The 16,056-nt window shown below is 31.8% G+C and overlaps 1 protein-coding gene across 2 annotated transcripts in view; it reads right to left on the bottom strand.

Moving 5' to 3' along the window:
* LOC108906287 (forkhead box protein P1) overlaps window positions 1-11,186 on the bottom strand; it is a 161,630-nt gene extending 150,444 nt beyond the window's left edge. Inside the window, exon 1 of one of the 2 annotated variants that reach the window (XM_018709511.2) lies at window positions 10,957-11,186. Coding sequence is in view for 1 of the 2 variants with exons in the window: in XM_018709510.2 (XP_018565026.1) it covers window positions 9,240-9,317 (78 nt within the window). In the remaining variant the exon portion in view is untranslated. Of the gene's footprint in view, window positions 1-9,239; window positions 9,327-10,956 lie in introns of those variants that run through there. The other variant, XM_018709510.2, reaches the window with a different exon arrangement.
* Window positions 11,187-16,056: the final 4,870 nt, after the last annotated feature.

Genomic DNA, 16,056 nt, shown 5'->3' with positions numbered 1-16,056 from the left:
ACTCTTCGGTCAATTATTTGATTTTTCAAAACAGAAAATGCATTTTTATTTCGTCGCAATCTTGTAAACGTTCTATGATCAGGAATGAGGCGCTCTAGATACCTTTCTCGATATAACTCTACAGCTCTTCTTGAATTTTTTTATGACTCGCCGTAAGTTAGCAACATATCAATTTTTTCTGAATGAAAAAACGTTTGACGTTCGTATTGAGTAATGACAAATATTTTGTGTCATTTATGCACTTTAAACAACGGACATTCAATAATTTTCCAATTACTACTAGATCCTTCCACCGCTAATGTGATTTTTAGGTGGTATATTTTTGACTCTTAGGACGATATTGCTTATAACTTTTAAAGGGGAAGTAATACAGAAAATTTCTCTAATAAAAGTTTATTAGGAAAACTGGAAAGAAATTTGGGTATGTTTCCGGAAAAAATATAATTGATGACGTCATTAGTCGTTCCTGTCAAATCCCAAAGATAAACCTTTCGATTGAAAAAATGTAGACGTGTTGTTACAACTTCTGTTTCTTTTTATGTCGTTTTTTACTGACCTTTTGAATAACGAAACAAAAGGTGGGTTGGTTTTAAAGGAGTAATTTGTGATTAAATATTAGGTATCAGCAGCGCTGAGTCAGTTAGGCGAATATGGTGGTTGCAGTTGTTTATTCTTATGCAGGTGTCGATGTTTTCTTTTATAAACCCGTTGACTAACACGTAGCTATGCCTTTTACGTAAAAGCTAAGTAAAAACGTAGATGAACAGATATATTTCGAGGCAAAATTATTGGATCGAAAAAATTAATGTAATTTAAAAATCACTGTTAGAAGATAAATCCATCGAGATATGTTAATAATTTTGGTTTGTTTGAAAAGAAATATATCAACGACATTGGCCATATTTCAATTTTATATCGAATCTAAACATATTTGTTTAGAAAATTGCTTCAAAACATTTGTAGTTACGTACGATTTACTACTATAATAAATAATTTCAATTTCAAACAATGTATTCTAAAATATATACCGTTTTCAAATTTTCCTCAGTCTCGCGAATATTTTATTTTATTTTAACAAGTACAACAGTACGCACAAACAAAAGTCGGATATCGCTTTTCCATTTTATTCATACACTGATTTATAAAATCAATTTAAAGTCCAGGGGATCCTCATCCTGATGCCTGTTGAATATAGATCAAAGATGGCCAATGATTTATCAGTTCTATATCATTCACAATTATATTTTATGTAAGGCATAAAATTTACTAACGACATACCAGAACTGGACTTCGTGTCCAATATATCAATAATAATAACAGCACAGGCGCCCAAATAAAGAAAATCTTATTTTGGATCGTGAAAAACCGCCTTTAAATATAGAAAATATGGAAAATCTCGTTTTGGGAGAGATCAGCATTAGGTGTAATTGTAGAAACCTACTGAAAATGACTGCAGGACCATATTTATATGTATTTCAAACGTATGGCCATAACGAACAGTTTTTCATATCAAGGGTTGAAAATCATCATCCACGAACCCTTAATTGATCCTTCAAATATTCTGCCTCTCCATATCAAACTTCTGTTATAAAATATCCAAAAAAGTTGTATTTGCATTGTAGTATTCAACTTGACTAAAACTTGTTGAATTGTTCTACTTGTATTTTGGTAAAAGATGTATCTTATAAATATTTTTTTTATTCAGATATTGCCTTGGGAAACTGAAAAAAATATCTGAAGGGGTTATTACACATATACATTTTGCTTAAACTAAAAGAACGCACTTAGTCAGTCTTGAAAAAAAAGGACAGTATGCGAATTCTGTAACCAAATAAGTTCAGAAAATATTGTTCAAAATGATAACTTGTTACGGCTTTGCACGTCACCAACATTTCGCGTTTAACAAGCGTTAGCAGACATGAAACTTGGATACTGTATTGTATATATTCCAGCAAATCCCATTCTTGTAATTTTGTCATTCCCATAATTATTCATAACCAGGATGTTACAGCGTTCAACACTTAATGCGTCCGCATATGTGGCAGAACTAAAGCATATACGAGTAATAAAGGTGTAAGAGTTAAAAATGACTAACAAATAACTCTTCTAGGGCATGTCTTTAAGATTCAGTCTATCCCAATAATTTTATCCCAATAAAAACGCAGATCAGGAGAATAATATTTTCACCCACATTCAAATTTGATCTGCAGCACCCTTGTCAAATTTTAGTGCGTTTTACGATTTCGTTGATTATTTTTGTTATACCGGGTAGGAAAGTACCGATGGTCTATCTGAAGTTACGTGAGAGCGATAAAGTAAGCCAAAGAAATCCATGCGATAGAAAAGGATGGCTATAATGAAGGCGTCTCATAGTCACCGCCCGTTTCGCCCTTCCACAAATAAGATCCACTTTTTATTTTCAGATGACCACAAATGAGTATGATGTCTATTAAAAATACCTTCTCTCGTAAATTTTGACTCGTCTGTCCATATAATATGTTGCAAAAATTGTAGATCTTCTTGGTATCGCACTAACATCGTTTCACAAAATTGTACACGTTGCACGGCGTCACCCGGATGAAGAACAGAAAGTAACTTAAATTTGTATGGATGCATATCATTAATTCTTAGCATCCTGTGAATAGACGCTCGTGAAATGCCTAAATCGTACTCTGCGGCACGAGTTAAGGATTCTGGATGAACATTAAAATAGGCTAGCACATTTATTACTTTATCTTCATTTGAAGTTATTGGTTTTGATAAAATTATTTCTGCGCAAATTCGACCATACTCTAGTTGATTTACTAAAATTCTTCTTAACTTTTGTCTGCTCATTGTTGGCAAATTCGGATATGTCTCATTAAAAACTGTACATGTTCTGCTTATAATCCCATTGCAAGGTCCATGAATGAATATTAAATTTAAAATATCAGCATTTGAATATGTATTGTTTTCCATTTCTTATAAGCACTAAATTAAACTGTCACTGCAAGAAACTAACAACAAATTGACAGTTCAGTTGTTTGTTTTGATGTTTTGCTAAACATTCTACAACTATCCTCGCAAGAAATTACATGATTTTAGGTTACACAAAAAATAGTAGATAACTTAAAAACTAGAAGAGATAGGTAGAGGGAACCCTGATACCGTTCGAAAGAGAATAAAATTGTGTATCAGAATATAGAAAAACATACAGGGTGTTCCATTTAAAAAAACCGACTTATGAATGTTTGAAATTAACTAAACTCGGCATTCAATATATTTTCGAATAATATGGTGGACTACAGTCATGTAATAATTCTTTATAAGGATTTTTTAGCGTTTTAGGATTAATTTCATATTATTAAAGTTCTAGACCAGTAGACGCTCTTTAGATCACTTCCAACCCTTTTTGGAAAAAACAGCAAGGTACAATTTAGGTATAAAATCCCTATGTCTAATTTAACCGGGTAAGATTTCGATGATAGTAATCGATATAGTGGGTACGTGGCAGATAATGAAGCCGCGTAATGGATTAATTTAAAAAAAAACTGGAACCGCTTTTAAGGAAATCAATTTATAAAATATTTCCCATAATTTTATTCATTACAGAGGCGGAGATTGTGCAGTGAGTGGCAAAAAATGAAACCGTTAAAAACAGCGGGCTATATTTTGCTTTTATTTTCCTATTATAAGGGGATTAAGGATCCCCTAACGACCTTGAAAATAGCGCTGGGTAGTCGGGGGGAAGCCGAGAGACCGCCATCCGCATTTCGTTGGTCACTTCTTGATGTCTTCCTAATTTTCCTCGTTCGGCTCGATAAGAAAAAAAATGCTAAATGTTTCCATCCAAAGGGGCCGCGTCGCTGATTAAGTGCGAAGGGCGGTTTTCCACGGCATCACAAAGATCTATGCAAGCGTCAGCAACCCCGAGTAATGAGATGCGGATGCGTTTCACAGTAAATATACGATACGCGCATATCGACGGTATTTAGAATTTTCGCTCCGGGGACGAATTATTGCTTCAATGCTGAACTTAGACGTATTTTTGTTTATTGTGCCATATTTTATGTTTAAAATACAAATGGCCTTGTTTCTACTGTTTATTTTCTTTATCAGATATGTAAGCATTCAAAAACTATTTACGCATTCGCTTTGAGTAACGTGTTTTATTATTTTTCTTCCGGTGGGTATACACCTTAAATACATTTCCCTGGAATCGACAGGTTTGTCGGTAAAGGCATTTCCCCGCATAAAATAATTTCGCCCTCGAAAGCTTAGAAGTATAGGAGTAAATCCAGGGTAGTATTTCAAAAATTAAATTGGTGCAAATTATTACTAAAATCCTTTGTCTCATGTAGAACGTTTTTTAGTTCGATACTTTTCATTTTTATTTAAAAATTCCGTGACCTTTGTCCAAAATGATCTTGCAGCTGTCAGAAACAAGAATATGAGATATTATCTTTGAACTTTTCCATTTATAAAGATTTTCAATGTATAAGATATGTGATTAGTATTTGGATACACCATGACCCCATAACCCTATGAGCCTGTTACGCCATAACCCAGTAACCTGTTTTTTGAACGGTTTTGATGGTTCAAGCTCACGATTATTGATTGTACAATCAAGGAACTTATTTCAAAGTAGATATAAAGAAAAAAAACTTCGGGTGATTTTGTAAAAAATCTGTTTACCCCATGAGTCTACAGCAGCTTGCTTGACCCGAGTCAAGGGTTTATGAAGTTACTACAAGATTACAGACTCAATATTTTAGTGTCGTGGTTATAAATCTTTACACACTCCATGTTACGGGTTATGGGGTTATAGGGTTATGGTATGAAGTTACGAAATTATGGGGTTGGGGTTATTTTATGAATTCCTCAGAATCTCATGATTATAAATTCTCAGTCACTCCAGGTTATGGGGTTACGGGGTTTTGGGGTTATTTTGGTACGGGGTTATGGGGACATAGAAGCCGGTCAACTCACAGTCATATAGTTTCGGGCTCGCTGATATATGAAGTCCATGTTTCCACATATATCCTCGCACATCCCGAGGTATGGGGTTAGGAGATTATGGGGTCAAGCTTGTCGAAACACATTCATGTATTTCGGACCCCTGACGTATGCGATCCAGGTTTCCACAGTTTCCTTGCGTTAAGCGTTTATAGGGTTATAGGGTTATGAAGCTATAGGGATATGGGGTTATGATGGAATGAGATTATGAATTCTGATAGTTTTCCAATCTCTGACTTCTCGATGTTGGGGACAAAAAACGAGCCAAACCGAGAACTTAGATTTTAGAGAACTGAGATTTTAGGTTCACGTCAAAATTAGTTTGGCTATATAGCAATTTCTTTAACATATTTAAATACTTCTTTATGAGAATTTAGAGAAAGTGTTTGAATTACCCTAATATCTTTAAAATTAAAATGTTTTGATTTTTTATTATTACTTTTGTAGAGAAAACTTTTGACGCATGCTATAGATCGTACGATTATCGAAACCAGCACAATTTCGTTAAAAACTGCTATTTCAGACATTGAAACTATAAAGATTGACGTAACAATAGCTCTTATGTTGGATCTTGATCTAAACAGTTCTAAAACAGAATCATTAATAAAAACGTTACAAAAGCGTGTGATTTTTAATGGTTCGCACTGTAGATGGAGGTGATTTTATTGTGTAGAAAAGTGTGTTACGGTCCTGTGCGATGATTAGAATGAGTGTGAATGTAATCGATCAGCAGAAATGTTAATTAACCCCGTTTTTAGTGCGTGAAAATGAATAGATTGATTTTACTATACATTCTGGCTGTAGGAAAAATGTTAGGTCTTTCGACTCAAGGACGCTCTGTATATATTCGTGGATTTGTTTATTTTGGTGTTTATAGTTGTAGGTGCGGGTCTGTTTTACAAATTAAATGTAGTTTGTGTATTATTTTGAGAAGACAGCATTAAAAATGTATAGTTTTAAAATAAATTTGCGCTATAAAATGTCGAAGGCATAGTTTACAGTGTTTTGTATATTTGAGTTTGAAAAGAAATTGCTGAATAGTTGAATTAACCACCACATGTTGTGTGTTAAAATTGTCAGTTATTTCATTGTACTGGATGTAAACAATATTTTGATCTGATTTATTGCAAATTCCTTAAAAAAGATATTTGTTTATTTTTGTTTTATTATATAATAGTCTACAAATATCCTCAAAAAATAGTTTATACTAAGCATATGAGAGAAAACAGATTTGTTTAGCAAAGAAAATTTTTGCTTAGATGTATCGCCTGAAATAAAGTAAATATTAAGAGTAAGCAAATTACGATCCTGGTACAAATATGCAAATATATATATCAAATGACTATTACTTTATTTTTAATACCATTCGGTTCAATTTAACAAAACCGAGATTAATTAATTTACTCAAATTTTAAACAATCTAAGTGGAACTGACATCGTTTGATTTAATGCTATTATACTCGATAAATAAACAAGCAACATGCTGTAGGAACAAATAAAATGCATCGCACATGTGTTTTGTTTTATTAAACCCAATATTAACATTAATTTCTAACACAAGACTAAAATTATCTTCAACGGCCACACATACTCGCGTATACCCAACCATATTAAGTTATTTATGTTTCATACAATCAACGCAAGTATTAGAACAATAATTTACACTTTATTTGTATCACCGTACTCATCACTTAATAACTCGTCGTTATTTACCAACACATGTATTCACAACTAACTGCCACTGTTGCGATAAATGTTATTTTTCTACAAAATATTGCCAAATAACTATTTACTAGGCACTACTTACAGGACATTAAAACGCTTTCACATTTTCTTCAACAAAAACCAAAACAGCTCGACAATATTGGTCGTCAAAATGCAACGGTTACATATACTGACGTCATTAGAAATTGTTGCAGAATTTTACTAACATCCTGTATACAATATTTCGCCTCTTAAGACGTAACAGTTACATAAAATATTTATCGAATTGATACTGGATTATTGTGTTTTGTTTTTATATTTGAATGTGCGGTAAAAAAAAATTGTAAAAGCTACTTTGTGTCTGACCGGAAACTAAATTCGGTCGTATTAATCTTTGAAGGGAGGAAGTCATACAAAACAAAGGATCTGAGCAATAAATAAATAAAAACAACGATAACAAAGGTGTTAAAAGTAATCAGTATCCTGAATTAATTATTCATAAGCTCAACTATTCACTTCTTGTACATATTATTACAGGCCAAGTTATCTCAAAAGCCAGAATCATATCCGGTGATAAATGTTGATTACTTGAAACGAAAATTGATTTTTTAATTAAATATCTGAATAATAAAATAAAACAACGAACCACGAGGAATTACTAACACGTATAATTATTACTTAATAATGTCACAAGTTCATACAATTTTTTTCGAGTTCACCCTGCAATGTTATTAACTCTTGAAGTGACAGTTGAAAATCGAATTTTCGTTGTAACATATATGCCTTTCACTAAATTTAGATAATTATTTATTGATAGTTACTTAGGGGGCTCATAGGCAGAGCGCCCTCGGGTGACTTGGCGCCCAAAAAAAATTATAGGCCTACTTTTCTATTTTTGTCGCCGGAATTTAAAAAACCATGTCCCGGTATATTAAAAGCTGTAGGGCTAGTATTTTTTACAAAGATGTTACTGAATTTGTCTTTTATTTTGGGAAAACAATGTATCATTGTAGATGTATTGTGTGATGAAAACATATCCCTAAAATAACGTTTCCTCTCATTTCCTTATCATATCATCTAAACCAGTTACGTTGCTGCTATGTTCGCAACATATATTGTATGTAATTGTACCAACGAATCTAAGCGTAACACAACAGTGATAAATATATTTGCTTTGATAATTATCGCCAAATAAGCTAAACACAAAATTATTTTTTCTGCAAATCTTGGCTGATTATGACACGCAGATTATTTTCAATGAATTCAAAATATAACTGGTTCAACTGGGAGAACTGATTCTAAACCGTTGTAAAATTTATTAATCCTTTTATAGAATTCCTTACTTCCGTCGTCATGTAACAAAAATAAGTTTATTTAGTCCATTGCACACACTGTTTCTAGAGATAGGGAGGAAGTAGGTAGTTTTTCGTACATTTGCTTGTGTGAGAAAATAAATACCAATAGAAAATACAAAGAATATTTCTGCTGTGTGACTTATACTTTGAAACAGCCAGATGCAAGTTTATTTACTTTACTAGCATGGGCAGGGTGAGAGGAATCTCATCTGACGATTGGTATAATTCGTTTTAGATAAATATTCTAACAATTACGTATAAACTTCTAGCGCTATATCGAAAAACATAGCTCTTGTTTGAAAAAGTAATATAAACACGTTTTGTTGAGCGTTTAAAAGCAACTATTTGTTAGTCAAAATTCGCTTTTACTAAATAATAACTTTTTTATCACCGATTTAACAGTTAGACAAAATACACCCATATAGAAATATATGTATTTTTCACAATAAAATAGTGATTTATGTAAGTGTTTAAGTAAAACAGTTTTAGTGAATTGACATTAGTTGAGTATTTTTTCTCAAGCAGGAATTAACGCTGTTTCAGAGTTAAATTTATAAGTTACTGTTATTTATTTTTTGAGGTAGAAGCTGCTACAGTGTTAGACTGGATATGCCTTGTCTACCTAAATTAAAAAAGTTGTTGTGTTGATACATGGAAGATAGCCAATAGTTCTCATATTAATCGTCAAATGTACAATAATAAACAAGCAATTTTTGCACGCACTTTTAAACTTAGAGGCTTTGATATGTGAACGATACAGATTAAAAAAAACACTGATTTTGCGTTTTAATTTCAGAAGAAAACATTCAGAAAATGCTAATCAACAAATAAAACAGTCAAATTAAATTAAATACTTCATGTAATAACTGATTTTATTTTATTGAGAATTATGTTGCTATTAAAATTTGTTTATGGCCAAGTATAATTTCGTCAAACAGGCTATTGACTTCTGTTGTAATTATAGGTGGAAACTTCAAAAATCAAAATGTTAATAATTTTAGTAGACATAAACGTTGAATACCTACGTACGTACGATGAATATTTTAGGTTATAACAAGAGTTGATTGTGGAAGGGCATTGTTTACAGTAATTTGATAAGGTGTCGATATTATTGCACTCCGTTTCAAGCGCATAAACAAATAAACAAAAGCAACACTGCTTTTTATGTTTAAATATTGTACTTACTATACTGGTAAATACTTTGTTGGTGTTCAATTGGTTCTCAATCGCAATAAGAGCGTTGACCATTTTATGCGTTTTCATCACTACGATCGAAAAGTAGATTAGTATGGACTCGTTTGAGGACCGCTTGCAAACCTAACAAAAAACAGCACCCAATAATTTTTGCACGCCTCTGAATTAACTTTATACAATAGTGCGACTACAGGTTTTAAGTATTTACTAAATTTATTTTCCAGTAATACTCCGACGAGATTATTATCTACTGAAATCGTAAATTCATTTTTAAACATAATAGGTTCCTCAATTTTTATTCGCGATTGTTTTCTGATAACGAAATAGAATATTTTTATTTTACTCTTTTAAAGTTGACAAGTCGATAATGTAAATAAATAAGTCTAGCAATTCTTTGGAATCACAAAATAGATATAGAATTTCTTCTTTAATTAATCCTTGATTGGTTTGCAGACTGTCAGTTTTTGACTGTCATTTTTAATAATAATCCTGTAGCGTTATATTAATTTCGTTTGATCCATCTGTTGTCACTCTCTTACGCAGTGAAAATCGATAATGGCATTAAAGCTTTTTTATCTTCTTCACAAACATATTACATAATTGTAACGACGCTGTAATAACAATATAAATATAGTTTGACTCTGGAGCTTTGTCAAATCTACTATTGTTAACTGTCGTTTAAGGATCAAAAACGAAATGTATGCTCTACTAAAGTGAATGAACGAAAAAAGAAGTTATGTAGTAAGTAGTGTTTTAAGGGATCAAAATAGAACCTTGCGGCACTACGTATGTTCCATACGAAATTGGAAACATTGGCGAATAGTGTAATACTTGTTTTTAGTTCGCCAAAAAGTGGCGTCATAATATTTAATTATCGTTATATAATTTACAAATACCCAGTACGATTAACCATGAACATTTAAAAAAATAAACAATAATTATATTTACCTACGTGTATATATCCAATAACGTTATGGTATGATCGGAGACGATGCTTAAATTGTATGAAAAAAACGTGAAACGATGTCGTCAGAATCTTTTATTTCTATATTTTCATCGCATGGCATTCGTTTAAAAGAAATATAGTTAATTATTTTTTTTCCTAGTTTCATAAAAATGGTAATAATAAGCCTTGCGTATGTAATGGTCCATTGAAAAGTGGTTCAAATATTTTTTATTCCACAATAACCTTTGCCTTGTAGGTACAGTAAAGATAATTGTTATCGACACCTTCGAAACAAGTAATAAAATATTTAAAATTACACAGAATTAAAGAAAACTCAAACGGTTTTGTATAAAAAATCAATGTTACATTTTTTATACGAAATAAACCTTCAAATAACAAATTGTTGAGATAACTATATACCTTATCTTAAGACTGTTATTGTATGCGTTAATCAAATCAGTAACTAACAAAAATATTACAAGTAAAAGTGTTCCTTTGGCAAATTTTATTAAACTGCGGTAAAGGAAACAGAGTTTACGTCAGAATACCGATTTTGCATAATTCCTATTTTAATTTAAACTGTTTTTTTGGTTAATTTTTGTTTTAATATGAGGGAAATTACCCCAAATTTGAATACCTTCAAACAAACCTTCATTGATACGCAATTCATCGGAAAAGTGTTTCGGCGGTGGGTGATAATTAAAAGAAAGTTAGTTTTGAAAAAATAAACAGTGTAAGTAACGTTAAAACCATAAAATTTACCTAAAGTATCCAAATCGGGGTTAAATAGCGTCACACGACAGGCGAAAAGGAGTTTTTTGCGGCATCTGAGGCATTGAGAAGGAAATGAGGTGTCACTTAGAGCATCGCACGAACTTTCAAATTTATCAAAGCACACCAAACGGTTACGTAACGAAACACCGACGGAGCGGGAATTTTAAAAGCCAGACCAGTTGAATAATCGCGGTGAAAAGTTCGACGCGGTACGAAATATAGTCAGAAACATACTGAGTGTAGGCACACGATCGTGCGGCACATTATGTGCTGTGTTGTTTACTGTTTACTTGTCTGCTCGCCTCGCCCGTATGAGAGATGTTGTTTACACAGTTATATTTAGAGTTTAGAGAAATGCAAAAGCAAACTAACTACACCTGCCTTGACTGGAGATCCACAGGGGCGTATTATACGCACATTTCGATAATCGTATTAGAAAAACACATTTCCTTTTTTTTGCGCCCTCGCCTAGCTTTCGTCTAAATTACAATACGGTGTTACACCACACTAAATAATGAATGTATTTTCATTAAATTTAACGTAATAAGCGCGACATTATGTTTGTTATCTCGCTTTTGAATAGAAGTAAACAAATAAATATAATACAATACAACAAATGTAGCATCTTTTTATAACCGTGCGCGTACAAGGACTTTATAATCCTATTATAACAAATTTAACTAAACACCAAAATGTCTGTTTGTTTCGTCTTTATCTAAGATAAATTTAATTAACAGCACACAAATCTCATATATTTTTTCGTAAATATACAGTACGACACGCTATTAATGTTGACACGAGGCACTTTTTTGTACTTCATTGTTTTAAAGGACTCTATACACTTTAGTCGATTGGCAAATTCTAATATAATTTAAAGAAATAAAGAGTGAGTTAATTTTAGTACGCTTTAGGTGTAATATAGTAGTAGTATAGTAGTAAATAATCCATATATACTATTTTCAAGAAGTATTGGTATTAAAAGATACACTTTAGTCCCTTGTCTATAATACAGATGCAGTTATGCCGTTTATAAACTAAACATTTTATTTTCTATTTCCAAGAAGTAATGTTTCTTTTAGTGCACTTGGGATTTAACAAACTTTGCCAATGGGATAGTACTCTTTAGTCTCTAGCTTTAGGGAGAAAAGTATTACTTTCAGTCCATGTAATTTGATAACTGTTAGAACAAACTTCGCCCTCATGATTAAAATATGCACTTTAGTCGATTGGCAAATTTTAGTATCTAATTTCAGGGAATGAAGTATCATTTTTAGTCCGCCTAATTATCGTCATTAGGATTAAAAGATGCACTTTAGTCCCTTGGTTGTAATATAGGAACAATTTTGCAGTTCGTAAATTAAAAATATAATTTTAGTTTCTATTTCCAAGGAGTAAAGTCACTTTTAGTCCTCCTGGGTTTAAATAAATTTCGCTATTGTGATTAAAAGATGCACTTTAGTCCCTTTGTTATACTATACGTACCATTTTGCAGTTAGTAAATTAAAAATATAGTTTTGGTCTTTATTTTCAAAGAGTAAAATTTCTTTTAGCCCACCTGGGATTAAGCAATCTTCACCAACGGGATTAAAAGATGTACTGCTTACACGAGAGCTGCGATGCCTCTTTGTTGCACTTCGTGTTTTTAAATACTCTTCAGGGAGAGAACTGTTACTTTTAATTCAGGTAATTTGATAACTATTAGAACAAACTTCTCCCTCTTGATTAAAATTTACCATTTAATCGATTGGCAAATTTCTGTGAGTAAAGTGTAACTTTTAGTTCCAAAGTTCCTCATTGGGATTAAAAGATGCACTTTAGTCCCTTGGATTTTAATATATCTATTATTTTACAGTTCGTATATTAAAAATATAATTTTAGTTTCTATTTCTAAAGAGTAAAGTTGCTTTTAGTCTTCCTGGGTTTAAATAAAGTATGCTATTGGGAGTAAAAGATGCACTTTAGTCATCCCTCATGATTAAAATATATATTTAATCGATTGGCAAATGGGAAAGTGTCACTTTTAGTTCTAATGATCCTCATTGGGATTAAAAGATGCACTTTAGTCCTTTGGATGTAAAAAACGTATTATTTTACATTTTTTAAATTAAGAATATAGTTTTAGTCCTTATTTTTAACGAGCAAAATTGTTTTTAGTCACCCAGGGTTTAAATAAACTGCGCTATTGGTATTAAAAGATGCACTTTAATCTCTTGGTTATACTATACGTACTATTTTGCAGTTCGTAAAATAAAAATACAATTTTAGTGTTTATTTTCAATGAGCAGAGTTTGGGACTTGTACTAAAAATACTCTTTAGTCTTCAAGGAGAAAAGTGTTACTTTTAGTTCAGGTAATTTGATTAAAATATGCACTTTAGTCTCTTCGTTATAATATAAGTACTCTTTTACAGTTTGTAAATTAAAAATATAGTTTTAGTCTCTATTTTGAAGGAGTAGAGTTGGTTTTAGTCCACCTGGAATTAAACAAACTTCTCTATTCGGATTAAATGATGCACTTTAGTCCTTTGGCATATAATATACTATTTTGAACTTTGTTATTGAAAAGTACAGTTTTAGCCCTTCATTTCAGGGAGTAAAGTGTTGCTTTTCTTCCTGCTGAGATTAAAAGATGCACTTTGGCCTCTTATACTATTTTGCAATGGAGTAAATGTAATGTTTTAGTCCCTAACTTTAATTAGAATAGTGTCACTTTAGGTCCAGGGAGTATTTTACTTTTACTTCTAACGAAAGTGAACGGAGATTTGCTAATGCATTTGAAATGTTTGTCAACGCAGTTATGATGTTTTTTGTAATTGTAATCCTGTGTGCTAAATATTTTTCATCATTTCAATTTAAACCATATCAATAATCAGGATTAAAATACAGTTTAGTCCCCTGGTATACAGTTTACTATTTTGGGTATATCGACTTCACTCACCTTACACAGTCGAAAATGTCTCCTGTCAATTGTCTTGTATTACTTAAACGTAATTTATAGTAATTGCACTTCCTGTTTATTGCTACTTAATGATTCATAAGTTTCCATCTACCAGATAAGTTACTTAGAAAAACTAATAAAATAAAACACTGAAAATTAAATTCTTGCAGATATCCTATCTTTGAAATTGTCAACTTTCCAAATGGAATGTAGTCGATAATGATAAGAGCCACCTTTGGATGTCTTAGAAGTTGAATTTTGAAAATGAATCATTAATTTTTTATTACTCTATTTGTTTGTTAGTTATTAGTACCCACGCCACTGCAGTACTAATGTTGTCTATTAACAATGAATAGACTGCAAGTACTTACAATAAAAACACGGCAGTTAATATTTTAATGATTAGCATAAAGGTAAGGATATACGTACATTTATTTATATATCATGTACGAAGCATTCATAAATGTTTACAAGCCGCAACATTGCAGGGCTGGTAGTGGTAACGAAAAATCCCTAAGCTTTGGCGTCACCAATATTAATGATTCGTTTACAATGAACAATGACAAACCATTAGGTCTACGCCACGAATAAGCCAATACAATTCTGTTATCGAAACTACTGTAACATTTTACAACGGCATGGGCGTGCCTTTAAATTTTCCGTGTTATTTTCAGAATATTAAAATATATATAAAGTAGATTTTTTGGAATAAAATGTTTTGTTTTATTTCCTTTACAGAACAGTAGAGTACAAATCATAAGTAAACTAGAAGATAATACAATTATAAACAAGCTGGTACAAAAAAGGGAGAAAACAAAGTATGCACTGGAAGCTGAACGCCGCACCGCCAATGTCTTTCTCCCTCGGGTGTCGAATGCGGTTAATTCCAAGAAAGTTACGCAGGGGTCTTCTTGGAATTCTATCTCGACAAATATCGCACGGAATGTGTTTCTACTACATTTTTCAAATACCGATTGTGGCATAAATGGGAAACGACGCGAATTTCAATAATTTATTACAACACTAAGAGTCGTTTAATATAAACTATTCGGTCTTTATTTTTTTAAACAATTCAGTTATTCGAATGAATGGGTTTTTTAACATCAGGTATTTTAAATTATTCAGAATAGAATAGGATATTTTGGTGTCGGGTCTACGAGGAATTTGCTAATTTGTGGTGTTTATGAAATTTCTCTGGTGAAACTTATGAGTAATGTTTGAATTAATTCAGCAGATTCAGTGTAAAATAAACTGTCGCTTGTTTATATGTTAACATATGCTCTTGTGTACTAATAATACGTACCATAATAGGAAGTATGATACATATTGCCATGGGAGTCCGTAAATTTATATTAAATTGTTATGCTTCTTATTAGCGGAACGAAACTGGATATGTGACTTGAGACGATTGTTTAAGTATTTCAAAATATAAAAACGTGTTAATTGAAATTATATATTCTATCATTGACGATTTTATTTATTTTTTTCTTGTAAACATGATAAGATAAAGGTATATTAAAGATGACAAAACAATATTTTATAAAAAACGATTATTAAGAAAATTAGATGTCTATCTCGATGAATCATATCCATCGACAATAATTATTTCACAAGAAAAATGACAGAATTTTTCTGTAAAATAGGAATATATGATTTTATGTGACATATAAAATTAATAAGTGGAACAATCACTTTTTTTTATCGTATTTCATTGGAATTACTCAAAATAATATTAAAATGGGAGAACAGTCAGAATGAGATGTCTTATTATGTTACTCAGATTTCGATCTGCCGAGGTAAGCATCACGGACGCATGTTGGAATTTTGATGGGTGACCTAAGGCAGGCTCGGGGACGTGGCTGTGGCAGCCTACCAGAGACCTGGGTCGCTCAACATTTGCCGCATGCGTGTGGTCCCCGATAAATGGTAATGAGAACAGAGCAAAGAAAATCTCTGTAACCCAAGACCAGAAAAGTGTCGTAATAAAGTTCAAATTTAAAAAGTCTATCTCTTTAAAATTTAATAATAAGTCATCGTAATCAGAAAAATGCACTTAGTAAAATTACTAAGCTAATTCAAATAAATTTATTCTTCTCGGTTATGTTTGTAGGCTTCCTCGGCTGTGAAGTGTATGTAAAAACACATGTAAGA

This window comes from Anoplophora glabripennis, unplaced genomic scaffold, assembly GCF_000390285.2.
Source record: "Anoplophora glabripennis isolate ALB-LARVAE unplaced genomic scaffold, Agla_2.0 scaffold32, whole genome shotgun sequence".
Classification (NCBI taxonomy): domain Eukaryota; kingdom Metazoa; phylum Arthropoda; class Insecta; order Coleoptera; family Cerambycidae; genus Anoplophora; species Anoplophora glabripennis.
This window is presented reverse-complemented; position numbering and strand designations above follow the sequence as displayed.